Below are 25,241 nucleotides of genomic sequence, written 5' to 3'. Positions count from 1 at the left end.
TGTGAAGGTTGGCCAATGAGGAAGGAGGTCATCAATTTTATGTGCTATGTTCTTAATTATTTTTACAGGCTTTCTATAGAGTCATAGATCATCAAATCGGAGTCCAAAGTGAAAACTTTTGCTTAAAATACGAAGTGCCATTCTTTATACACGACGTATAATCCAGTGTTCAATAGTTTTTAGCAGAGTAAAATCCCGTGTTCTTGGATGATAATTTAGCGCTCATGGAGAAATACACAGAAGGATAATTATCTAATGTGCACGTAGATGTAAACCATGTCGCCATATCATCTAGCGTTCGCAAAATGAAATGTGAAGGTTTCGATGGCTAGTTGAGCAATATACATTTTAGGAAAAAGTCTACTTAACCCCCTGCACTATCAATGGTAGTCTACTTCACCCTCCAACTTAAAAACTGTCTACTTTACCCCCAAATTATCCAAAACCGGTCAAATAACCCCCTCAAGCGGTTTCGGACGACGGTTTGCTACAGTAAAACGATTTTATCTTTATTTTTTTATTTATTTCCACTAAATCTTTGAAAAACATAGTAAATCACAGAAAAATCATAAAATAAAAAATCTAATTTTGTTGGACTCTACATGAGTAGATCTACACAGTGAGCATATAATATGGTATAATTTTATACAAAATTTTTAATGTAGCTTTAGATATATATTTTTTTATAATTAATTGGAATAATTCATATGTGCATCTTCTATGGTCTAATTGGGGTGAAATTTTTATGGTAAGAAAATTATTGTATGCTTGAATTGTAATAAAAATTTCATACTCATTGGACCATGTATAATCTAGTTATAGATTTATTTAGTTTTATGCTCGTTAAATCTATGATCCAAATCTATTAAATCTATAACTAATTTATAATTGATCCAATGAGTATTAAATTTTTACTACAGTTCAAGCATACAATAATTTTTCTACCATAAATATTTTACCCCAATTGGACCATAGAAGCTGCACATATGAATTATTCCAATTAATTACAGAAAACTATAGATCTAAAACTACATCAAAAATTTTGTACAAAACTATACCATATTATATACTCAATGTGTAGATCTACTCATGTGGAGTCCAACAAAATTAGATTTTTATTTTATGATTTTTTGTGATTTACTATGATTTTTTAAAGATTTAGTGGAAATAAATTAAAAAGAAAAAGATAAAATCGTGTTACTGTAGCAAAACCGCCGTCCGAAACCGCCTGAGGGCGTTATTTGACCGGTTTTGGATAGTTTGGGGGGTAAAGTAGATAATTTTAAAATTGGGGGGTGAAGTAGACTACCACTGATAGTTCAGGGGGTTAAGTAGACTTTTTCCTACATCTTACTATTACTAATTGGAGGATCTTTTTAAACCTCTACGTAAAACCACCTAACCAGGATCCTAAGTAAATACTCTAAAAAAACAATTTTAGAAATTTTTACAAAAAATAGAAATATCCGAACATCAATCCGACAACTATCATAATAGTCATTAGATTTGTTATCTTTTTTAATAAATTATTCACCTCTATTATTATGAAAATAAATTAAAGTAACCCCCTAAATATGTATCTAAATTACCCACCTCTGTCATTATAAAAAAATAAAATAAAATCTAAAGTAACCCCCTAATCTTTGTGCAAATTACCCACCTATGCTATTATAAAAATAATTCAAATAACCACCTAAATTTGCATATAAATTATTCAATTATGTTATTATTAAAAGTAAAAGTGACCCCTAAATCTAAATATTAAAGTGTACAATATAAAATTCTAAATTACTATTTCTATCATTATTGATATATTATTTATGTTACTATTTATATAAAAATACTACCCACAATATGTGTCACCATGTATTCATGTATTGTGGAAGAGGTAAGAATAAAAATTCACAAATAAATAGTTCAATTAAGTATATATCAAAAACACTTGAAAGTGTGATACAAAATGAAATCTATTGCAACTACGATGCGGACACGCCTATGATGCCCAAGAATAGCCCAATCTTTCACGGTACTAGAATACTTTCTACTGACTACTCAACCGTAAAATAGGAGCTGCAAATATTTGTTAATACAGATTGCCCAAAACAATAGTAGCACATGAACGCATGAAACTTTTCTTTTCAATAAAATTGGTTGACACTTGTAATAATTCTGACGCCAGGTGCAGCAGAACTTATATTCCTAAAAAAAAACAGTTGAGTTCTATCTCAGCTAACCAATAACCAGCGACACTTGTGACCCAGCAATAATCACGAGAAACTAGTGAAATTGATCCACCCAACAGACTAGTGAAGACAATAGAGTAATCCTCACAGCAGCAATAATCAACTCAAACGAATGGGGTTCAATCCGAACAAGATAATTGCAGAGTAGATAGGGAATTGCCCTACAGAAAATTGCAGGCCAAATCCTCGACGGCGCAGATCTTCACCCGTGTACCAGAGGAGGACAAGATCAAAGACACGGGTTTCACAAGAAACCAAGCAGCGCACCCGGGAAATTGATTTTTTTTTGAAAAGTGGAAATTGATTTCCCAATCACGCACTCAAGCAATCACAAGGATCGGTAACTTAATCTTCAATACGAAGAACCTGATGGAATCCGCGAAAAAAAACAGTCTATTACATGGCCGACACCTGACCAATATAGGTGCGCACAGGCACCATCGACTGGACTTGACTCAAATTAGTGCCGGTCCAAATCCGTGACCAAAGACCACATGGCCTAAATTAAACATCCGAACCTGGACCCAAACTATACTAAACAAAATATGGTAGCCTAGCGATATATCATGTGTAGAAACAATAAAACAATCCGGCCAGCTAATAACGGCATCAACTCTTCCAGCACTCAAGAAATTAATTTCCGTAGGCTCTTTTCTTCACTCTTCTATGCAGTCCGAAGCCTTTAAATACAATATTTGATGATAGACCACCCGTAGTAAAATTCTCTGCATTTTTTTGTATATTTCTCATCAAAAGGAATACCACCAAACTGAGGAGAAATGATATGCATAGCATTACCAACTGCATTATCAGAAAGAAAGCCCTTCTTGACATGGTCATAATCTGTCACGATTTGAGAAGCTATGGACTCATCAAACTAGATGATAATAAATATGTATTTTAGAGTATGTGTTACAAATATTTAAAGCTTGTTCAGCACTGGCTGAAGTTATTGTAGATACAGTAACAGTATCAACTTGATTAAAATCCCCTCATGTTTGCTCTTCTCACCGTGCTTCACGGTAAAAAGCGGGACGCGTGTCGTCTAGCGCGAGTTTTGCCTGTTTTGCAAAAACAGACCTCCTATTTTGTGAAAATCACAACTCAACTGAGCTCATGTGGAATGCACAAAAACAACGTTAATATATTTGACACGCAGGACCTCATACTAATGTTTATTTCTACACAAAGAAGAAAAAAAATCGATAATACCGTTTCTTTGCGAAAACCCCCTGGCAATTTTACATTAACCCCCTCCCGCACGCGCAGGCCCGAACCCTAACCCCTCTCACTCTCCTCGCCAGCTCCCCGCCGGCCGCCGGCCGCCGCCCTCTCCCTCTCTCTCATGCTCCCCGCCGCCGCCCTCTCTCTTCGACTCTCTGCCTCCCCCGCCGCCGCCCCTCCCCTTCTCCCTCTCCGCCTGACTCCGTCGCCCCTCCCCGCCGACGCTCTTCCTGCTCGCCTCCGCCGCCGCCCGCTCCCGCGAGATCCAGATCTAGTGCGGGGCGCGGCTCGGAGGGAGGGGGACGCGGGCCGGCCTGGGCGGTGGCCATCCCGGTGGTGGCGGGCGTGGAGGTGGCCGGGAGCCTGTGGCACCTGCGGAGGCCGGTGGGAAGCAACAGCGCCCGCGGAGGCAGCCTGCACTGCGCGGAGGCGAGCGGGAAGCGGCAGATGCGGAAGGCCAACTCCGAGCACGACGAGCTCGAAGACCACTTACGTGTCGGCGCCGACGCCCCAGTCCGGCGTGGGCACAAACCGCGGGCTCCGCTTGGGCGTCCGCAATATCCCCCTCTCCGGCGTGGCCGCACCACTGCAGGCGTTGGCCGCGCCGAGCTGCTCTTCAACGGCGCCGCACGGCAACCGTCACGCTCCACGTCCGCCTCTACAGCCTCGATGACCGTGCAGTCCTCGGCGCGGTACTCGCGCTCAAGCACCACCCGCACATTGAAGCCGCCGTCTGCCGCGTCGTGGAGGTGTGCGGGAGCGGGCGTGGTGTAGCCGGAGGAAGTGGAAGTGGCGGGTGCAGTGCGGCCCCTCAGGTAGCCCTTGTTCCGTTCCTCCCCAATCCCCATCTCTTCTCCAATTTGACTGAACTTGCAATCAGTAGCATAGTAGCACGCATTGAAATGAAATACCATTCTATTTATGTTGCATCCTGTACTTTATCTGTTCAATTGTCCTAGAATTATATAATGAAGAGGACCAATACAGTGTGATGCTCCTGCTACTGCTGAATTAATAATCCACCTGACCAACTTCACTTACAGAACCAGAATTAAGAACTGTATAGACCAATTCAAACTTTAAGAAAAATAATACCCATGTTGCACAATGTTGAATGTCACTGATCCTGGGTTTCAGAAGCCGATTGAGGAAATGGATCTGAAGTTACAAACGTTGGCATTAAATAGCTAAAACTTCTCGACCACTTCATGTTTTTATCCACTTTGCTATATCATTAAGCATGGAATTGAAGTAGTTTGATCTTATTTCAGTGTTTAAGGACACAATATGTCTTCAGAGGAGCTGAGGACAAGCTTTTCAGATTTGGTGGTGAGTTCGCCAACCTGGACAGAGTGCAAAACTAATTATTCAGGCGATTCGTCGTCCAAGGGGGGCTTCCAGGTCACTTGTCTCACGGAGGACCTTCATGATGTCACGCTTCTTTTTCAGATAGTGAGGTTCTCTAAAGAGGTAAACAAGGTTTCTTGGTTCCAATCAAAGTATTAAACTGAAACTTCTGTAAATTCTTGACATATTACGAGTTCATTGTTACAACAAAAAATGCTTGTGCCACTTCTAATGATAGACTTGAATGTTGGCCGATCCGTACAACCAAGTGCAAGACAAAAAGAAAAAGTAGTTATAGATAAGCTGGGAAAAGAAACTTCATCTGGATGAGAAATGCAGATGGTATTAATAGTAGTTGTTGTGTTGGTTGCTTGTTCTATACTTCTATGTGTTAGCCATCTGGGTAAAAGGAGAATGTTATACCTGACATCTATCAAGTTTTATATAGAAAATCAAATAAATTTGGGCCCTGAAGTTACAAGCTTGTCCTGTATGTTTCTTTATATGAAATGAAAGCACGACACTTGAGTGTTTGGTTAAGGACCTTGAGTGTTTGGTTGTTCCATATTGTCACTATGAGCAAAGCTTGAAGTATTTATTTATATGCCACTGTTATTATAGAGAAAATATATACTTTATATCATTTGTAGTGGTCGGCTTAAAGCCTTCAAGCTCCCTTTGAATCCTCTCAGCTTATTTGAGATGTGTTACCTCTCAGGCTTTACTCGGTGTATATAGAATAGTTATGTGAGTGATTATATTTGATCCTTTACTTTTTTATTCGTTTTGATGCAGATCTATGTGTGGGTTGGATGCAACACAGCAAAATTTGGCCATCTGCTGCAACCACTAGGCCTATAAGTGGTAACTATTTCGTTCTTAGAAGATAATTTCAATCATTTCGTTGTCCTTTTCTTTTGGCAGTGTTGCCTCATGAAAACTGATGTTTCGTTGTCATTTTTGCTATGTTGCCTTCTCCTGGCCATTGCAGGATAACAGAGTGAGTGTCATCTCTGTACTAGGAGGAACATGTGACAACACCGGATCAGGGATGGCCCGCCGTCTAGGTACTGCTTCTATTGTCATTTAACTAATTGTCTTGCACTTATGGTAGCTTATTAACAACAACAAGCTTTACGTCACTTCATGTTTCAATGATGAAAACTGGGTCTAAACATAGTCTTGGCATGCAACATCCCAAAAGACAGCCCCATGCTTGAGGTACTCACCGGCGCGCTCAACTCTGCATAACAGTTTTCTTAAGTGGTGTATCTAAAAGTCACTGGTTAATAATTTCAGGCTGTTGCGGAGAGGAAGCTGGTGGAGAAGCTGAAAGGTTTGGGCTACATGATGCCCATAGCTGGGGAGGCTAATACTTCCACTGCACAGTGATAGGTGGTGTGATCTGGTGAGGCTTCGCTCAAAGGCGTAGTTTTCACCATTAGATGCAGGAGGAACACTTATTATTGTTGCTTGGCTCAATTGACTAGGTACCTGTACAATGTGGCAAATGTGTTCTGAATTATAGTGCCTTCCAGGGCTCTTGCACAAACGATAGCCTACCATTGACGTGGATGCTCTGAAACTGGAATCGCTGAACATGTTGAGTTTTTACTCCTAGAATGCAAATTGATCGATGCCTTGCAACATTGAAGTCCTGTGTTGAGCATGGCAGTTTGTATTATGATATTTCAACACTATTCTTGAGAGCCAAAGGAGCTTGCATTTGAAGTTTCTGTGTATTTTATAGGTTGTACGGGGCAACAAATTTGCTTGACGAATAGAATACGGAATACCTCCTTACTGAATTTTTTTCCTAAATAAATGCTGATCGATCCTACCTTTGCTTACCTTGATGAATGATGAGTAGCATGTCCGCGAAGTCATGATGCGAATACGGAATACCTCTGCTTTTTTTTCCTCCATCCATCAAAGTGGCACTTAGACGTCGATCACGACTTCAACTAATCCTCCAAGTTTTCGGACAGATATTTGATGGATAGAATTGCATGTGCTTTTAAATATGTTGTAATATTCATGATTCAAATGTTTGATAGACACCTATGATGGATAGTGTACCCATGCCGCTTAAATGTTTGCATATTAACGATGTATTTGTTACCGCATGATGTGATTTTGTGTTGAATTTATCCTATATCATACATACTATTTGTCACATTTCATTACTTTCGGTTTACTTATGTTCAATTGCACATTTCATTACTTTCGATTTGCTTATATCTGATTGATTAAATGATAGGACGTGCACCGCGCGCCTAATGTTCTAGTATTATGCATGCCGGTGGGTTCTTGAGTCTCTACAGGAACTAGCTGCTACAGTAACCAGCCGCTATAGTAATGTACATATCTCTCTCGCAAAACCAGCTGCTACATTAAATCAGCCCGCGCTTACCAGCCATTCGAACGGGCTGTTAATAGATGAAAGAGGGCAGAGATAGATAATTATAAATATTAGTTGTAAGACTTATTTTTATATTAATTTTAATTAGCTCGTGCGAGAGCACGGGTTATTTTAATGTGGGTAATTTATTAGAAAAGATAACAAATCTAATGACTATTATGGTTAGAGTTGTCGGATTGATGGCCGGTTGTTTCTGTTTTTTGTAAAAATTTCTAAAATTTCTCTATTTTTTTAGAACGTTCACTTAGGACCCTGGGTGGCATCATGGAGAGGCTTAAAAGAGCCTTCAATTAGTAATAGTAAGATTTGATTTTGAACAACCTCAAAATTCTTATATTTCAGGATGGGGGAAGTTTTCACATCTACCATAACAGCCGAATCATTTGAATCCTTGTCCATACACTCTAATGTTATCTAACGAAACACCCGCTCATCATCATATAATAGTCCTTCAAGTCTTCTTCTTCTTCTTCTTTTTTCCTGTATTTCTGCAACCTTTGGCCTCGTTTGATGAAGAAAGTCAGCTCTGGTTACTTACTTAGAGAATGTCAGCGCTAATGAGTCCTTATGACAACCACCAGCAGTTGTCACCAACTGGCAACAGTATGAAGTACAAATGCATGTGTGGCAGGTTTATCAAAATTGGGGTCGGAAGTCTCCAAGAAGCTAACTTGCAATAATCGAACGCAATGGATGGGAGGTGCGGCGACTTCAAAATTTTGCAAAAATTGACTACTTTGGGGGGGGGGGGGTCGATTCTTTTTCCTTTTCTTTTTGTGAAACTTGGGTATCATCCTTAAGTTCTCGCAAAGCCATGAAGCATTACTAAGGCTGCATCCACCTTCTCTGCTCTCTTCCTCTGAGTCTGTGTGGCGGCTTCAGCATTATTCGGCAGCTTCTTCATTGAGTTATCATTCCCGTAATGTTACTAAATTTTCTCTGATTCCCTTCTTACAATGCAATGTTGCTCCAATCGTGGGAACACTGTTCCATATTTTTGATCTTGTTGTGCAGGGGAGCTGCTTGCTGTCCCGAGTTTCTTCTAGATCCGCAAGAAGTCCATATATCTAGTTCATCTTCATCAGGAGGACCAAACGGATGGAGAGACGAATCCTGGAAGCGGCCATGTCCGGTGACGCTAGGCTGATGAAGCACATGGCTTCCGGGCGTGCTCCTCGCGACCACCCCACAGGGGAACACCTGCCTCCACATATCATCCGTCCGTGGCCACGAGTCACTCTGCAAGGCTGTGGTGGCGCTGCACCCGTCTCTCCTTGGAGCCGTCAACGCAGACCGGGAGACGCCGCTGCTGGCCGCCGTGAAGAGTGGCAATCCATCCGCAGCTTCTCTCCTGCTCGGATGCTGCCGCGGCCTGGGCTTCCGCGAGGCGATCCTGAAGCAGGACAGGCAGGGATGCAACGCGCTGCACCACGCCATTCGCAGAGGCCACAGGGCGCTCGCGCTGGAGCTGATAGCACAGGGGGAATCCCTGTCGCGCCACCTGAATGACCACAGCGAGTGACCCATGTTCATCGCGGTGATGAGAGGTTTCACGGAGGTGTTCGAGAAGCTGCTGGGAATTCCTGATTCTGCGCATGCAGGAACCCAAGGCCACAATGCTCTGCAAGCCGCCGTGAGAAACGGGATTACGGAGTCCCGTCCCGGGTTGGCCAGAGAAGAAAACCAGAAACATGTCACCCCAGTGCAGCTGGCAATACTTTGGGACAAGGTTGAGGTGCTAAGATTACTGTTGCAGCATGATCCGTCTTTGGGTTATGTAGCCTCCAAGAAAAGCAGAACTCTTCTCGTCAACGCCGCGTACCGAGGCCATGTTCGTGCTGCTCGGGAGCTTCTTAACCATTGCCCGGACACTCCATACTGCACGGCGAACGGTTGGACATGTCTTCACGAAGCTGTGTGCAATGGTCAGATGGAGTTTGTGGAATTCGTCCTAGGCTCGGAACAGCTTCGTAAACTTGTAAACATGCGAGACATCGAAGGAAGAACTCCTCTGCATCACGCTGTCATGAAATGCAACCCGAGAATGGTTGCGGCATTACTCTCACACGAAGGTATAGATATCACCATGTTTGCAAACAATGGCAGGTCAGCGACCTGGGAGTTATCTGATGCCACCGATCATGCCAAGACTTTAAATTGGGTAAGTATATCCGCTCCTTATGTTGCCAAGACTCCCATGATCCCATCTATATATTTTGGGTATTTGAATTCATTCAAATTTATTAGCAGCTACAAACTTCTTCACCAATGCAATTCGCCAGCTTATTATACATATAGGCAATTACTTGTATTACTTTGAGAGAATTTTTACAATAATTGAAAAAAATACATTGCACCAAATACTAATTTAATTTAATTTTTTGTAAATACATTGCATAGATCAACGGTCAGAAAAAAATTCAAGACAGAAGTATTGGTACTTTACAATCATTGTAACATAGCCCGGGAACTCTCACCCTTTAGTGTCTTCCACTCTTATTTAGAAGGAAGAAAAACTGAATGAAATGGAATCAAACATGTTTTGACACAGGGGACGCGTGACACAGGGGACGCTTGAGATTATAAAATAATCTACATGTTCCATAGTACAGGCTCATCTGACTCAGTATAAAGTAATTGGAAATTTGCAAGCAATCAACAAGAACAAATGGAGAATATTATACACTAATATTGTAGCCTACTGTTTTAAGGAACACAATAACATATGTAAACGGAAGGTAGCATCAGAGTGAAAAAAAAGGGATAAGTCTATTTTACAACCTCGAACTAGTCAAGAAGTCCATTTTTCAACCTCCAACTACGAAACCGGGTAACATAGGCCCTCGAACTGGCAAAACCGTCCGAATCACCCCCTCGATCACTGTAGCAAGCTGTTTTGAGGGTGGTTTTGCTACAGTAACATTTCCGAATTTCTGGAATTTCACCTCTCAATTAAATAATAAAGAAAGCATAGTTAATATTGTCTAAAAATCATGATATTTTTTTGGGAGGTAGATAAAAAGACAAGGAATTTATTTTGGCTAGATGTGATACATTAAACATAATGAAATTTGAATTATAAAATTTTAAAAATGGGTAGAATTTAAAATTCCTTGAATTTTTGGGTTAGCTAAACCTTTGATAAAAATGAAATAAAAATATGATAATTCAAAATTTTTTATTTAGTTTAATAAGATATTTTTTATTGGCCCAAGTTTTTATGAAAGTTTTTGAATTCCTTCGCAATGCTCAAATTTGAATCAAATTTGATTCCTCAAATTTTAATTTATGAATATTCTATAGAACTTGGGCCAATAAAAAGTACCTAACTAAACTAAATAAAAAATTATGAATTATCATATTTTTAATGCATTTTTATCATAGGTTTAGCTGACCTAAAAATTCAAGGAATTTTGAATTCTACCTATTTTTAAAATTTTATAATTCAAATTCCTTTATGTCTATTGTAGCACATCTAGCCAAAATAGATTTCTTGTCTTTTTATCTACCTCCCCAAAAAATATCATGATTTTTAGACAATATTAACTATGCTTTCTTTATTATTTAATTGAGAGGTGTGAAATTCCAGAAATTCGGAAATGTTACTGTAGCAAAACCGCCCTCAAAACAGCTTGCTATAGTGATCGAGGGGGTGATTCGGACGGTTTTGCCAGTTCGAGGGCCTATGTTACCCGGTTTCGTAGTTGGAGGTTGAAAAACGGACTTCTTGACTAGTTCGAGGTTGTAAAATAGACTTATCCCAAAAAAAAAATGAAACTTCGTTCCCACCCAAAAAATTCCATACAATATTCGTTGTTTCCTTTGTTATTATAGTATTACGCATTGTGCGCCCCATTAATACCTTTCTTCATTTGAATCCACCCAGACTGAAGTATCCATGCTCATGTTGAAAGCTGATCCTGAGTACGCAACCACTATTTATAATCTTCACTTTGCAGTGAAAAACAAAGTAACTGATGAATCAAGAAAGGATGTCAAGTCACTGACTCAAACGTATACAAGCAACACTTCCTTGGTGGCGATTACCTTCGCTGCCGCTTTCACCTTGCCTGGAGGTTATAGCAGCGATGGTGGGAGTGAGGGGCTCCCAATCATGGCAAAGAAGCTCGCATTTCAGGCATTCTTGATTTCTGACACCTTGGCGATGTGTTCCTCGCTCGCCGTTGCCTTCATATGCATCATAGCAAGGTGGGAGGATCTCGAGTTCTTGCTTTACTACAGATCTTTTACTAAGAAGCTTGTGTGGTTTGCATATGTGGCAACCACTACGGCATTCGCGACTGGTTTATATACAGTTCTGGGCTCTGGCACCTCGTCTTCTATGGTTGGCTATTGCAATTTGCCTTCTGCCAGTTTTATTGCCCATTCTTACTAAGCTACTTGGAGAATGGCCTGTCTTGAAGATCAGGTTTCGGTTGGGTCGAACTTTTATATCCGAGCTCCTCGATATGGTGTAAACGGTCTTAATCATCAACCTGTGCCATCGGTTCCAGCAATCCAGCTACCTTTATGCTCGTTATTCTTTACAAGATATATACTCCAAATTGTTCCGATGATGTGGTCATATATGTTGATACTTATTTCGTGCAAGTCCTGAACAATATGCACTTTCAACATTGTTTATATATGAAACTCTTGCTGACGAGTGGTGCATACTTTAATATCTTCTTGTGTTTCTCTAAGTTGAACTTGTTCAGATATATAATTAGCTGTATTATTTTCTTATTTTGCTTAAATTTCTTGTATTCATTTGGGTTTTCTATGTTGAACTTGTTCAGACAATTGGCTGGATTATTTTTATATTTCTTGAATATCTTGTATTCCTTTGGGTCTTCTATGTTGAACTTGTTCATAGAATTAGGTTTCCTATGTTGCTTGCCCCGTTGCACAAACTTATTATTTTTTTACAAAAATACAAACACAAACACTCTTATACACTGTAGGAGTGGACTCCTTTGCCGTGTGTCTTGTACATAGCAAAGACCATATTGCACACGGCAAAAGGTTTGTCATATGCAACACACGGCAAACCACTCACGACATACAACAGTCGGCAAAGAGGCCCTTCCCCGTGGGTCATTTCTCGGGCACACGGTCAAAGGTTTGTCGAGTGCTAAAAAGTACTCAGCAAATTTTTTTTCTTCAGAAAACTGATTTTAAAAATAAGAAACAAAAAAATTAATCAGGGGAGGACCCCACCGGTCAGCCACCCATCCGCTCCATCGAAATCGCAAGTTGCGGCATTTTTCATGTGCTATGCGGCCGGCGGGGTTCGAACCCGCGACCTCCCCCTCACATGTAACCTTCTCTACAACTGCACGACACACTCACTTCTGTCTATATTCTATTTTCTTTCCCAACATATTATACTGAACCGAGTGTAAATTGCTTGTTTGAGGCCCTAAATGAATTCAAATTAAAAAGTTGTCAACTACAAAGTTTCATAAATTTTCGAGATCTACAACTTTCATTTTGGCCATTTTCCCATCCGAGGTCGTTTACAAAATTTAAAATTCAATTTACCGTGTGCCAGATCTAGAGCACACGGCAAAGCTTGGTCATTTGCCATGTGCCAGATCTAGATCAGCGTGCGGCAGAGCAGACGGTGGTGGAGGAGCAAGCTGCGGCGAGCAGTGCGTGGTAGAGCAGGCGGTGCAGCGGAGGAGCAGGCGGCGAGAGGAGGAGCATGAGATGCAGTGGCAGGGCGGGGCGGGCCCGCGCAGGCGGCCGGCAGCAGCAGCAAGAGTGGGGCGGGGAAGAGAGTGCTAGGAGAGAAGCAGGGTTATAGTGGATCCAAGGGTTGTCATCATTGCACGAGTCTCAAACACTAAAAATTAAGTTGAAAAAAAACTTTCGGAAGATAGATAGGATTTCTGGGACGCGATTAGCCATCATCCAAGGTGATGGTTCCACCATCCATCACCCGAAGAGATGTGATTTTAATATTTGGCCTCATTAGGTCCACTAGCCCAGGAAAGATAATCTATGACATGCATTTACAAGTAGACAACAACACTGACATCATCCACATGCATGAAAATCCAAAAATAAAAAAGTTATAACTACTAAACTAAATATATAGATTAAATTTTGATTGCACCATTATCTTTTTTATTAAAAATCTTCAAAATAAGACCACACTTACCTATATTCGCACGATATTTTATAAAATATTTTTTTAATACTAAATAATTAGTTTCGAATTCTGGAAACAAATAATTTAACAAATCAAACAAACAGTTATTCTAACGAACAAAAAAATTAAACATAGCGAACAAGTTTGAAGATTTTTATTACAAGATATGTATATACAGAACAAAATATAAACGCTCACCGAACAAAATAGTTGTATATATCAAAACAAATTATATGAACTCATAGAACAAATATATATAAACCTGGAGTAATTATAGTAACTTGGAGAACAAATTATTTTATGCATAGAACAAATTATTTGAACTCATCGAACAAAAACTTATATGCCCTAGAACAAATTATATGAACTGAAAGAATAAATATAAATACATTTGGAACAAACACTTCTACATGAGAAATAAGTTATTGTTAAGTTATTATAAATATGAATATATCATACAAATTGCGTAGAAGATAAATTACAAAACGATCAAAATAATACCTCCAATGATTATTTAAAGGTAGAAGAAAATAAAAATGCAAATGTTATAGAACGTGCATACAAAATATGCACGTAGTAGATGCTAGTGAATTTAATAAATTAGTTTATATCACCAATTAATAAGTTTGCAATGCAAATAAATTAATTATCACCAACTATGAAACAAATAGGGGCACTTGAATTAGACAAGAAATAAGGATGCATGAAATAAATTATTAAGAAATAAATTACATCTTGAATAAGAAATATTACATGAGCTTTAGAATGAAAAAGAAGGAAAGAGAAAAAGAGTAAATAATATACATACAAAGGATTGCATGGAAAATAGAAAGAAAATAAATGTGAGAAGGAAACAAATAGAATTTTAGAAATAAATATAAAGAAGAAGCGGGAAAAAAATCTGACAGACTTGCAGCATGGAGTCTCCGTGAGAAAAAAAAAGTAAGGAGAAGAGAAAAATAAACAATGAATTGAACATGTCACACACACCATGCATTGTAAAAGTCTGACGGAATTGCACACGCTCCACCAGCTACAGGTCACACACACCATGCACGGTCACGTCCACGAGATAGACCCACATACATCACTTGACATGATGTGACATCACACATTTATCTAAATAATTACTCACGCAGATATGACATGAATGCTGGGTCGCAATGACAGATTGGAATATAATATTGGACTGAATTTAGACCACTCGTGCACGAGATTTTGTCCAGGTGATGGATCCGAGACTAGTCTCTCCCTCCACTCACCTCCCAAAGCGCGGCTGCGGGACCGGTCGAGGCGGGGACGGCAGCACGGGCGCGGCCGAGGCGGCGGCGCGCGGACGGCGGAGCCATGCACGCGCCGTGGTCGCTCAGCTCGCACCCCAATGCTGCCGCCCGGCGTCCTCGGCCATCCCCGGCGTTGACGCCCGCACGGCCTCCCCGCACCCACACCGCCCCGCTCGCCCTCTCCCGGTGACCCTCCGCTGTAACACCCCGGGTGTTTGCACAATAATTTAAATAGGTGTCTGCACAGTAATTGTGTTTGTTGATATGCATCTTGTGCTTGAAATGCTTAAAAAGGATCTTTTTGTAATTATGAAAGGTTATATGTGTAATTATGATTTTATGCAAGGTCCTTTATATAGTTATTTGTGTTTATAGCTTTTATGGTGGGTGTTTGTGCAAAATTTCAGTGCATTTAATGCATGGTAGTCATTTTTGCTTGTAAGTCTACATTTGAAGTGATTTTGCATTGAAAAAGACAAATTTCCTAGAATTCAAAATCCCTTCAATGTTTTTAATTTTAGCTCTTGAATCTTTGGTCAAATAAATTTTTGCACAACATAAAAGTTGTAGATCTTGAAAAATTGAACAACTTTCATGTTGGGCACTTTTCCATTTGAGCTTTAGTTTAAAAGTTATTGCTTGTTTACAAAGAGGTCCCTAGAACTTTTGGAAATTTCAAAATCGCCCTTATCCCCTTCTTCCCCTCCCTGCTCTGCTTCTCGTCGCCGGCCACCGACAGCGCCGCCCGCCGACGCCTTCCCGGCTTTCCCGGCCATTACTCCGCCGTGCGCTGGCGCCCACGCGTCGCGGACGACCTCCTCCCCCTCCTGTTACTTCGCGCTGGAGCCTCCCGGCCGAGCCACGCGCCCCGCCGCTTCCAGAACCGCCCCGACGGCCGCCACCGCGACGCCGCCGTGGAGCGCCCCCTTCAGAACACGCCGCCCTCTTCTAGCGAGCGCCCGAGCACTACACCTATCCCAGGACTCGATTTCGTGCATCCCTTTGCTCTATCCTCGCTCCCACGCCGCAGAACGCCTCCGCCGCCCTGCTTGAACCCCGGCGAGCTCACCCCGCCGCGGAGCCGCCACTGCAGGCCAGCTCCACCCCTACAGCCCCCACTTTTAGCGTCGCCTCGTCCTAGCGCAGCTCACAGGCCACTTCCCCTCGCCCAAACCTCACCGGAGCCATCCCGCCGCCGTGCTCCGAGCCCGCAAGCCGCCGCTCGCCGTCGACACCCCACCTCCGACCGCTCTAGCCTCGATTCCAAGCACCCAGAGGTGCGCCTTGAACCCGTGAGGCTCACGCACCCCTCCACCCTCGCCGCCGGTGAGCCCCTCGCCGGGAAACGGCCGGTCAAACCCCGCCTCCCCTCTCTGACCCGGCCAGGGACATCGGTGTTAGAATTTGGAAAAGCCCAGGGGGCTGTCTGCGAAGCTCTAGACTCAGAGGAATAGTGCTCTAAGGACTTGTTTGTAATAGTTTGCTGTGATCTTTGAAATTCTAGATCAATTCGTAAAAAATTCGTAAAATGGAAAATCTTGATGTTTTGGAATCCTCTTGAAGAGCTCTATGCAGTAGAACCAGAATATGTTAGGCTTTAGTTGCAAGTTTTTGCTGTAGATTTTGATTTGTGTTACTAGGTTTATAAATACTAGTTATTTACTCTTTTTCTTATCTGATGCTTGAAAGCTGGTATAGCTATGAAATTTTTGTGGTAGTTTACTCTTGTTACACTAGCTTTGCTATAAAAATTTCATGATCAGTTCTCTTGTGTAGCTATTTATTTGATTTTAATCTTTGTTTAGTAGACTTTAATCATGGTAAATAGTTTACGTTCTTAATAAATCGTGAAAATATTCCTGAGTGTTCTTCTGGAGTATATTAGCTTGTCCAGGAAGTTTGAGCCTTAGTTCATGGCTAGATCAGGGGCTAAAAATAAATCTTGCTAATCTATTGTCTGTTTTATTTATTTTCTCAGATTTATTTCGTTGTAGATAAAATCATGAAAAATTCACAGTAGATGGATCATCCCTGTGTAGATCTTCTGTTAAATTTTGAGCTTCTGTTTTGATCTATTTTGATCTGTATAATTCAAGCTTGTACTAGGTGTTGCCTGCATAAATGATTTATTGTGATTAAATGGTTAATGTATTGATATGATTTTTGTAGGGTAGATTACTTTGTTCATGTTCTGTTTAGTGTAATTTTGGTAGATTTTATTACTAATTGTACTCTGAGTTGTTGATTTATTTACAAACCATGTTTTAATCGTATAGGAAATCACCACCACTCATTTTATGAAGTTAGTTAACTTCTTTTGTGCTGTTGATCATGATGCCTTGTGTAGTTAAATTTGTTATTTAACTACTCTATAAACGATTGCCCATGTTTGTTTATAATATTGTTCTTGCATTACATATAGACACGACTGCCTTATCGGACGGGACGTACGAGCTGATCCCGGAATCTGACGGAGGTGATCTCGAAGCTCAAGTGAACACTGCGGAACTAACTGAAGCCCCGGACCAAAGTTCGAAAGAGCCTAGAGCTGAAATAGTTAGCAATTATCGAGAAGACAAGCCCCGGACCCAACATATACTTCAAATTAATTTCATTTACTGTATTATTTTACTTGTGCATTTACAGTTCATAGGAGTTGAATTGAAACTCTAGATGCATGATCCTAGGAACCTATGTGCTGAACACTAGACTTGAGTTCGAATAATTGCTAAGCTTATAGGACCGGTAAAAGTCGAGTGATTGCCTGTCACTCGCGAGCTTTATAGGAATTGATTGTTTACTTTCTGTTATCAATATAAGGACGACGGACGGGGTTGTGTTCGATATCATGACCTTATGTGATACCCTGTCTGTGTTGATGAACTTACTAAGGTCGCGGTGTGTGGTAGTGCCGGTTAAGTTTTTTTGAACGTACTAGCCACATGCCGTAAATATGGTACGCGGTAAGCCTAGTAACCGATTGGACCGGGGAGTGGATATACCTGACACTCTCTCTTAGAGATAGGTTTTATTTTATGTTGCGCAACACTACGACTTCTAGGGACAAGGGTGGACCGGGCACGGGTGGACCTTGGAGCCCTGTAGTCGGGGAGAGTGTTCCTATCCACGAGCCGGAAAGAAAAGCAAACGGTTGTTTGGAAACGACCCGACGGTGTTCCAAACGTGTGTGTTAGGTTATCCTTGCAAGGTTGAATTTCGATTCAGAATCGTCCGCCTCTCACGATGAAATTAGACTGCTTAATTGATCTGCCACACAGAGTAATAAGAGCAACAATATTCTTATTAATCTTGATGTTTGCTTAGAAGTTCCACCATGATTGGATAGTAGCTGCTTACATAGAATGGTTAATCAACTAGAATCTTGAAGCTAAAACTTGAAAGTAAGGACATACTCTTATTGCTTTTCAGCAAAAGGAATACCAGAGCCTCACAAAACCTTGCATAGTCTAGTTAAAGTGGGCTACTTATACCCGTTGACGGTTAAGTCTTGCTGAGTATTAGAATACTCAGCCTTGCTGTTGAAACCCTTTTTCAGGTATGAGTTTTGAGGATCAGATCGCTAGCTTGACCTATCCTTGCTCGTTGCCTCCTGGCTGGTCCGTAGAATGGGATACGTCTTCGGCCGGCAATGACTATGACGAGTGATACCATGCTTGGGCTAGCTTGGTATACTTTTGCGACGTGTTGTAGTCATCGTGTTTCATCTTCCGCTGTTTAAACTCTGAACTTATAATCATAGCTTGTATAACTGTTATTTAAGTTGGCTTTGTAATAATGTGTTTAACTGGTTTGTAATCGTTATTATGCCTGAGTTGTAAAATTGTGGTTGTAATATCTCTGAACTCGCCTTCGTGCGGGGTATGCTTGTTCGATCCGAGAATCGGTGGTTGTATCGGGACGTTACCCGACAGACCAAAAATTGTTCCGTTTGAAGTGCGTTTAAGCTAATGTTGCCTTTATGGTGATGGTTTACGCACTTGAGCCGGGATAATTTAGGCGGTTCTGCCACATCCGTCATGCCCCGCCTCCTCGCCCGGGCGCCACCGCCCCGCTCGCCCTCTCCCCCTCTCCTTGCGAACCTCCGCCATACCCCGCCTCGGGATGGGAAAGGGCGCCCCCCTGGAGATCGAGCGCGACAACCCCAGCGGGATCCAGTCGCAGGCGAGGCGGTGCGGGGGAGGCGGTGCGGCAGCCCGCCGCGGCCCCACCCACAGCGAGAGCGCCGCGGCGCAGCGACCGAGCCGGCAGCCCAAGACCCGCGTCGGGTATCTCCCCTCCACGTGTCGCTCGGAGAACGTCCGAACGCCTTCAGCTCTCCTTCCAGGGTCTATAGGAGTAAGAGTAAGTATTTGTAGCCTAGCCGATATATTGCCACGGCGGGATTTCTGTGCAGAGGGGGCCAAGCAGCGCACTGGGCTGGTGCGCCCCTCCTGGGCTGCGCGATCCGCTGAAGCACAGGCCTGCCAGCCTCTGGCGCTGGGCCGGCTCGCCCCCTGCCTGGGCCGCGCCCCTCCGCCTGGGCTGGAGCGCGCCCTGGAGATGTTATTTTATGGCCATATGTTTTTTTTTGGCATGTCCAGCTATGAAAACAATCGGTTTCATTAAAGGTCACGCACGTTGCGCGAATAATTAACTCACTCCTACCGTTTCAAATTAACCATCCTTTTTTATAGGATCTGATTGATGAAACACCTGAGAACCACGGTGGCTACATGCAGAGCGGCATAGCCAAAAATTTCGCCATGGCCTCCCTCCAAGCTCTCTTGTGCGCCGCCGCTCTCCTCCTGCTCGTCCTGGACGCGCGCGCGGCCTCCGCCACGCTGGTCCAGGACAAGTGCGAGAGCTACGCCGGCGGCGACCGGAGCAGCTACGACTACTGCGTCTGGAAGCTGGGGCGCGACGCGGGCAGCGCCAGCGCCGACGCGCGCGGCCTCGCCGCCATCGCGGCGAGGATGGCGAGGGCGTCGGCCAAGGACACGGGGGACAGGATCGCCCGGATGCAGGCGAACGAGACGGTCCCGGCGCGGCGGGACTGCCTGGCCGCGTGCGCTGCCGAGTACGCCGCCGCCGTGCGCCGGCTCGGGCGCGCCGCGAGGGGCGCCGCGCGGGGCGGCGGCGCGGGCCTGCAGCGGGCGCAGACGCTGCTCGCGGAGGCGGCGGGCACCCCCGCGCGCTGCGATGGCGCGTTCGCGGCCGCCGGGCAGGACTCGCCGCTGGCCGGCGCGGACCGCGGGCTCGACGACGAGATCGAGCTGGCCCTGTCCCTCCTGCCCTCGACGCCGCCGGCGCCGCCGGTTAATTAGGCCGTCAACGATGATGCCGCACATGCGCGTCGCGTTGAGCAATAATAGATCTTTGACATGACCACGCATTAGTGTTGTTGCTAATGTTCTTGAGCGTGCATGGGGCTAGATTGCTAGAGGGCAAACTGAACACAATCTACCCGTAAACAAAAGGAGAGATCCATGACATGTCCTCTTACAAATTGGAACATGGAACTTCATGTCCGTATTACCTAGACACATAAATCTACAAGGGCAACTCGTATGCATCATGCACGAACACTTAACTTAATTGAGTCAGTAATTCGACCAACGCTAGTTTCCTAGAACAGCAAAGGCTCCATAGACGACGATGCTGGCAAGAAGGGCTAGTAACAATAATGAGGTGGAAGACGACGAGACCTGCAGCCTGGTTGCTCCTGTATGTGCAGGACGGAAAAGATCCATGTTCGAATGAGAAATCAGCACATCACATCAAATTCTTTTTGCAAAAACTGACCAATCTGTCACCGTCAGTAGCTCACCTGACGACGACGATGGCGGCGGCGGCGGCACCTCGGCAGTAGTAAACGTAAACTCTGGTGTCAGCGGCGGGAGCGGCTTTCCTGCGAGATCGAGAACAAGAAGCAAAGCAAGAACGATCACGATCGATCAAACTAAAGTTCACGGCCGGAGAAATTTCCAGGGTCGATCAGTGAAGAACGTGACGAACCCGAGCAGTTGCGGGCGATGGCGACGAGGACGGAGGCGTCGCCGAGGCACTGGCCGGTGACGTTGACCATGGCGCGGGCGGCGTCGAACTCGGGGCTGATGAGCCTGGCGGCGTCGCCGCGCGTGACGTGCATGAGGCAGCACGGCTGCCGCGCCGCCGTGTCCCTCACCTGGACGCAGCACGGGACGGGGATCTCCTCCGCCCGGTGCTCGATGAAGTCCAGGCACGACAGCAGCCGCTGCAGCGACGGCAAGCACGTCGCCGCCGCCGCCACCGCAATGACGGCGAGGAAGGCGGCGAGGAGGGCGCGGCAGCCAGCGAAGCTCGGCGCCGCCATGCCGTCGCTTGGTTCGTTTGGTTTACGTTGCCTGTACTGTGGTGGCCGGGCCGGTTTGCTATGTAGAGCCGTGGAATCTGATGTGGGCACGGGTGCTGGCTGGGCACCCATCGTTCGTACTGCACCCAGGCTCCGTTCCGGAAGTGATTTTTTTTAAACCCGGATGTTGATGATTTTTTTTTGCCATGTATTTTTGGTTCTTCAGAAGCTTCATTTTTCTGCGATAATTTTCATTTTGCTACAGCATATATGGATCCAGATTTCAGGTCGGGGTACATGGTAAAGGCGTGGCATAAAGCAGAAGCTCCAAGAACTGCTAGTGCACATACTTCCATGTAAGATGCTGGATGGATGCATCCTTGGTGTCTCTTTTTTTTTTTTTTGAAAGAAGCATCCTTGGTGTCGAAGGTACGGTTCAAGCAATTAAGCAAATCTCACGCACCTCAGGGAATGAAGACAAAAGACATCATGGTATGACTCACTACACCACTCTAGTCATGAGAGAAAACGTGAGTGTTCCTCTCTAGAAGCTACCCCAGAACACAATTTGCCTGCTGCTATAAAGAAGGGGACGGAGTTTCATCTGTCTCTCCAGCATCCACCCTAGTCTTCCTCCTCCACTCCTCAACAAGCGCTAGAATGAATCTTTCCCCAAAGCTTTTCGCTGTCATCTTCCTCCTCTTCCTCCTGGGTTCCAATGGTATGTGCGTCGAGCCTGAAAGATTTTAGGACTTCAGATTTAATTTGGAATAATTCTGCACATGAACACATTCTTGCTAGTCAGTCAAGATCATCTATCGCTCACACGCATGCTGTTGATGATGATTGGGTTTTTTTTTTTTTGTGCGCAGAGATGCAGCAGGGCCCGGTGCGCGTGGCCATGGCGAGGGAGTGCCAGTCGCCGAGCCACCGGTACAAGGGTCCCTGCGCGCACGATGCCAACTGCGCGAGCGTCTGCCAGACCGAAGGCTTCAGCGGCGGCAAGTGTGTAGGCTTCCGTGCCCGCTGCTTCTGTGTGAAGGCTTGCTAATAAGCTACCTGCTGATGCCTGGCATCCTGCGTACATGTGCTATGCTCAATAAGAATGAATAAAACATGTATGCACGCATCAGTCATTGCTTCTCCACCCGTTGGGAGGGAGTGCTGTTGCGATCATGTTGTTGTGCGTAGCCTGACCCTTTTTTTTTAATATAATTGGCAGCCTTCCTATCTTGTTCCTTTTTTTAAGAAAAATACCACAATAAGCAGATGAATAAAATAAACATATGAAAGTCTTGAATCTGAGACGATCTTCTTGCTTGTAATGTTGTAAGGCAACAGTGACACAGCTAACGATAGTATAGGACGTATGGCCATCTCAATACTAGTCTTCAAATGCAGCGGCGGATCCAAGAATTGGATTTAGAGGGGGCATATTTTTTCTTCTTCCTCCTCTTTGTCCATGCCGAAGTGTCCAAGGCTATATGCCGCGCGCACAATAGATAGGCAATTGTCGCACGTGCGGTGGAAGACAGCACTTCGGCAGTTGTTTGGCTCAGATCTGTCCGAGATTTCAGCCCAGTGTGAAGATGATTTGGGCCGTGGTGGCTGTTATAGATTGTTTTGATAGTATTTTTCTTTGACAGTTTCAGGTGTCGGTTGAATTCGGTTCGGTTATGGTTGTTTTTATTCTTTTTCTTTTTTTTAGTTTCATTAGAACAGCTACAACTCTTATTCTTTATTCATTTTCTTATGTAATACTATATTTATTATTTTATTATTATTACTATTTTTATTATTTTGCCTATGTTTAGCACGTGTATATAACTATGTGTGCTATAAGAATTATTTCTTGCGATGTAGGCGTATTTTTTTATGTAAAATTATTTCTGCATGTGCAAATTTGTTTGCACTATCTAATCATTTGTTCGCTTTTGTAGATTAAATTGTCGATGGTATTGATTCATTTGTTTGCGATATTCATTTTTGTTATTTATCCTATAGAATCAAATGTTCGTGATGTTTAGCATTTTGTTCATAGTACATTATTGTTTGTTCATCGTGTTTAACTTTTTATTCATAGAAATAATTATTTGTTCGTGTTGTTAAAATACACGTCTCTATACTCCTCTTACCTTCCTCGTTCCGTTTTGGTACTTTTCAAGAAAGATTTAGCGCTCCAGAGCTTGGATTCAAAGGTAGGAAGCCATGGGAGGTGAGGAAGAGAGGAGGAATGTGAGGAAGAGGGGGGAGGGGTCGGTCAGGAGGGAGGGGCGTGAGTGAAAGAGGGGTGGGCTGGTTGGGCCTTGACCCTCTTCTAAAACCCCCTTTTCTTCCTTTTTTTTCCTTTTTCCATATTAATATAGTTGCATCTATCCCTAAAAACTCACGAATTTAACAATCTTTAGTCACATGATGCTCGCTCACTGCGGCAGAACTTTGTGGTTGACGTTTTTGGCGTTTGACAGCACTGCATACCAAAAAAAATCCTTCCGCAATGTGTTAAGACATATTTTAGTCGTATCTACTATGTTTCTATAATGTTATTCTAGCCTATTTCGTTTTAATCCTATTCTAGTAACGGTGAATTCGTTTGAACATCAATATCAAATATTTAGCTTCTTTCAGTATATCAATATATTATTTTTGAAAATATTATTTTATCACCCGTTGCAAAACGCACGGGCACTCATCTATTGACGATGAATCATCACCCACTGTGGAGAAAGGTTTTATTGGTTGGCCCACAAGTCAGCGAGACGATGCCCTTCTCACGCAATGCTCCTCTCTGCTCTGTCTCTGTGTGGCTACTGGCAAGTGGCAACCGTGCCTTCGCGCCGGCAAGGCCGGGACTGTCTTCAACTGGATTATGGCCGCCCCGGGTCCGCCGCTGTAATGGCTAGGGTTTTCCCAGCCGATAGCTGACTACAGAGGGAGAGGATCGTTGGCTCCCTGCTTTGCGCTTGTTAAGAAAAGAGGTGGACGAAGAAGATACTTGTATATTGATTGGTTCCGAGATTACATGGTTGGGGATATATATATATCCCGTACAACAACTCTTCCTCAACTAAACAAATCTCTCATTATCCGACTCAAACAACTAACTCAATCTCTAACAGACCGAACCCAACAAACTAACCAAACTGACTTGATTTAATCTAAATCCAACGACCAACAAACTAACCAAACAGACTCGACTTAATCTAATCAAACGTTGATCTGTGACAGCTAACCAGCCACCTTCTTGCGCCTGACATAATGCTTTCCCCACATCACATCACTCCGCACCTCGAGTAACAGCTTGTCCTCAAGCTGAAAGGATGGATAGCGAGTCTGAAACGAGGCTAGATCTTCCCATGAAGCTAATGATGGGGGCAGACCCTCCCACTGAACCAATATCTGTCGAACACCACGATACAGACGAGCTTTCAGCGCCTGTGAAGGAACAGCGATGATTGCTCCATGCTGTGTCGGAGGGAGTGGAGGCGGACTTTCTGGCGGTTGACCCACAAATTTCTTCAAGAGACCCACATGAAATGCATTGTGCAACCGAGTACCAAGGGGTAATGCCAAATGGAAAACCACTTCATTGATCTTCTCAATAATCTTGTAAGGACCAAAGTAACGCTGACGTAGCTTCCCGCGAGCCGAGTCAGGCAGGGAACCATGAGGGCGATGATGGAGGCGAAGCCAGACCCAATCCCCAACGTCTAGCTGAACTGGACGATGACTGCGATCATATGAAGCTTTGCTGATGGCCTGAGCTTGTTCCAGACGTAGGCGAACATCCTCAATGAACATGTCGCGTTCCTCCATGGTCTGAGCCACTGCAGCAACTCTGATGTCGCCCGATTCATAAGTTCTCAGCACCAGTGGATCGCGGCCATAAACCACACGAAAGGAGTGTCCTTGAGGGCTGTGTGATAGGCCGTGTTGTAGATATACTCGGCCCAAGGAAGCCAACGGAGCCATTGACGCGGTCGATCACCCGTCATGCAGTGCAAATACATGCCAATTGCTTTGTTGATAGCCTCCGTCTGGCCGTCCGTCTGTGGGTGGAAGGCCGAGCTCATGAGCAGCTTAGACCCCGACGCTGCGAATAAAGCCTTCCAAAATGCAGACGTGAAAACCGGGCCGCGATCTGAAACAATGGATGCCGGAATTCCATGGAGGCGGACCACCTCGGCAAAGAAGACGCGCACCACAGATTCAGCAGTATACGGATGTCCCAGGG

General features: G+C 43.8%; 3 protein-coding genes and 2 pseudogenes across 3 annotated transcripts; 4 read left to right on the top strand and 1 right to left on the bottom strand.

Annotated features, from left to right (window-relative positions):
- Positions 1–3,845: 3,845 nt before the first annotated feature.
- LOC120666591 lies at positions 3,846–6,622 on the top strand (annotated as a pseudogene).
- A 1,712-nt stretch (positions 6,623–8,334) lies between these two features.
- On the top strand, positions 8,335–11,714 carry LOC120695912 (annotated as a pseudogene).
- A 7,084-nt stretch (positions 11,715–18,798) lies between these two features.
- On the top strand, positions 18,799–20,000 carry LOC120695088 (pectinesterase inhibitor 28-like). The gene is made up of 2 exons (XM_039978406.1): positions 18,799–19,038; positions 19,371–20,000. Exons 1-2 carry the CDS (start codon positions 18,799–18,801, stop codon positions 19,998–20,000), a joined length of 870 nt encoding a protein of 289 aa, XP_039834340.1.
- Positions 20,001–20,294: 294 nt separating this feature from the next.
- LOC120695087 lies at positions 20,295–20,968 on the bottom strand (the record flags this gene model as incomplete). Its single annotated transcript, XM_039978405.1, has 3 exons — positions 20,295–20,398; positions 20,504–20,584; positions 20,692–20,968. Coding segments are annotated over 3 exons (462 nt in total), but the record flags the coding sequence as incomplete, so codon positions are not given.
- A 355-nt stretch (positions 20,969–21,323) lies between these two features.
- LOC120695911 (defensin Ec-AMP-D1) lies at positions 21,324–22,309 on the top strand. Its single transcript, XM_039979119.1, has 2 exons — positions 21,324–21,728; positions 21,880–22,309. Exons 1-2 carry the CDS (start codon positions 21,668–21,670, stop codon positions 22,056–22,058), a joined length of 240 nt encoding a protein of 79 aa, XP_039835053.1. The 5' UTR covers positions 21,324–21,667; the 3' UTR covers positions 22,059–22,309.
- The last annotated feature ends 2,932 nt before the right edge of the window (positions 22,310–25,241 follow it).

The sequence above is a fragment of the Panicum virgatum genome, chromosome 2K (genome assembly GCF_016808335.1).
Source record: "Panicum virgatum strain AP13 chromosome 2K, P.virgatum_v5, whole genome shotgun sequence".
Taxonomy (NCBI): domain Eukaryota; kingdom Viridiplantae; phylum Streptophyta; class Magnoliopsida; order Poales; family Poaceae; genus Panicum; species Panicum virgatum.
The sequence above is the reverse complement of the archived record's forward strand: the minus strand, read 5'-3'. Positions and strand labels throughout refer to the sequence as shown.

What these genes read in the sequence shown, in the direction of transcription:
- LOC120695088 (XM_039978406.1), top strand. Translation starts at nt 18,799, where the DNA reads ATGGGAAAGGGCGCCCCCCTGGAGATCGAGCGCGACAACCCCAGCGGG. An exon ending in CAGGGTCTATAGGAGTAAGA is followed by an intron (nt 19,039 to 19,370) that starts GTAAGTATTTGT and finishes CCTTTTTTATAG; the next exon opens with GATCTGATTGATGAAACACC.
- LOC120695911 (XM_039979119.1), top strand. Translation starts at nt 21,668, where the DNA reads ATGAATCTTTCCCCAAAGCTTTTCGCTGTCATCTTCCTCCTCTTCCTC. An exon ending in CTTCCTCCTGGGTTCCAATG is followed by an intron (nt 21,729 to 21,879) that starts GTATGTGCGTCG and finishes TTTTGTGCGCAG; the next exon opens with AGATGCAGCAGGGCCCGGTG.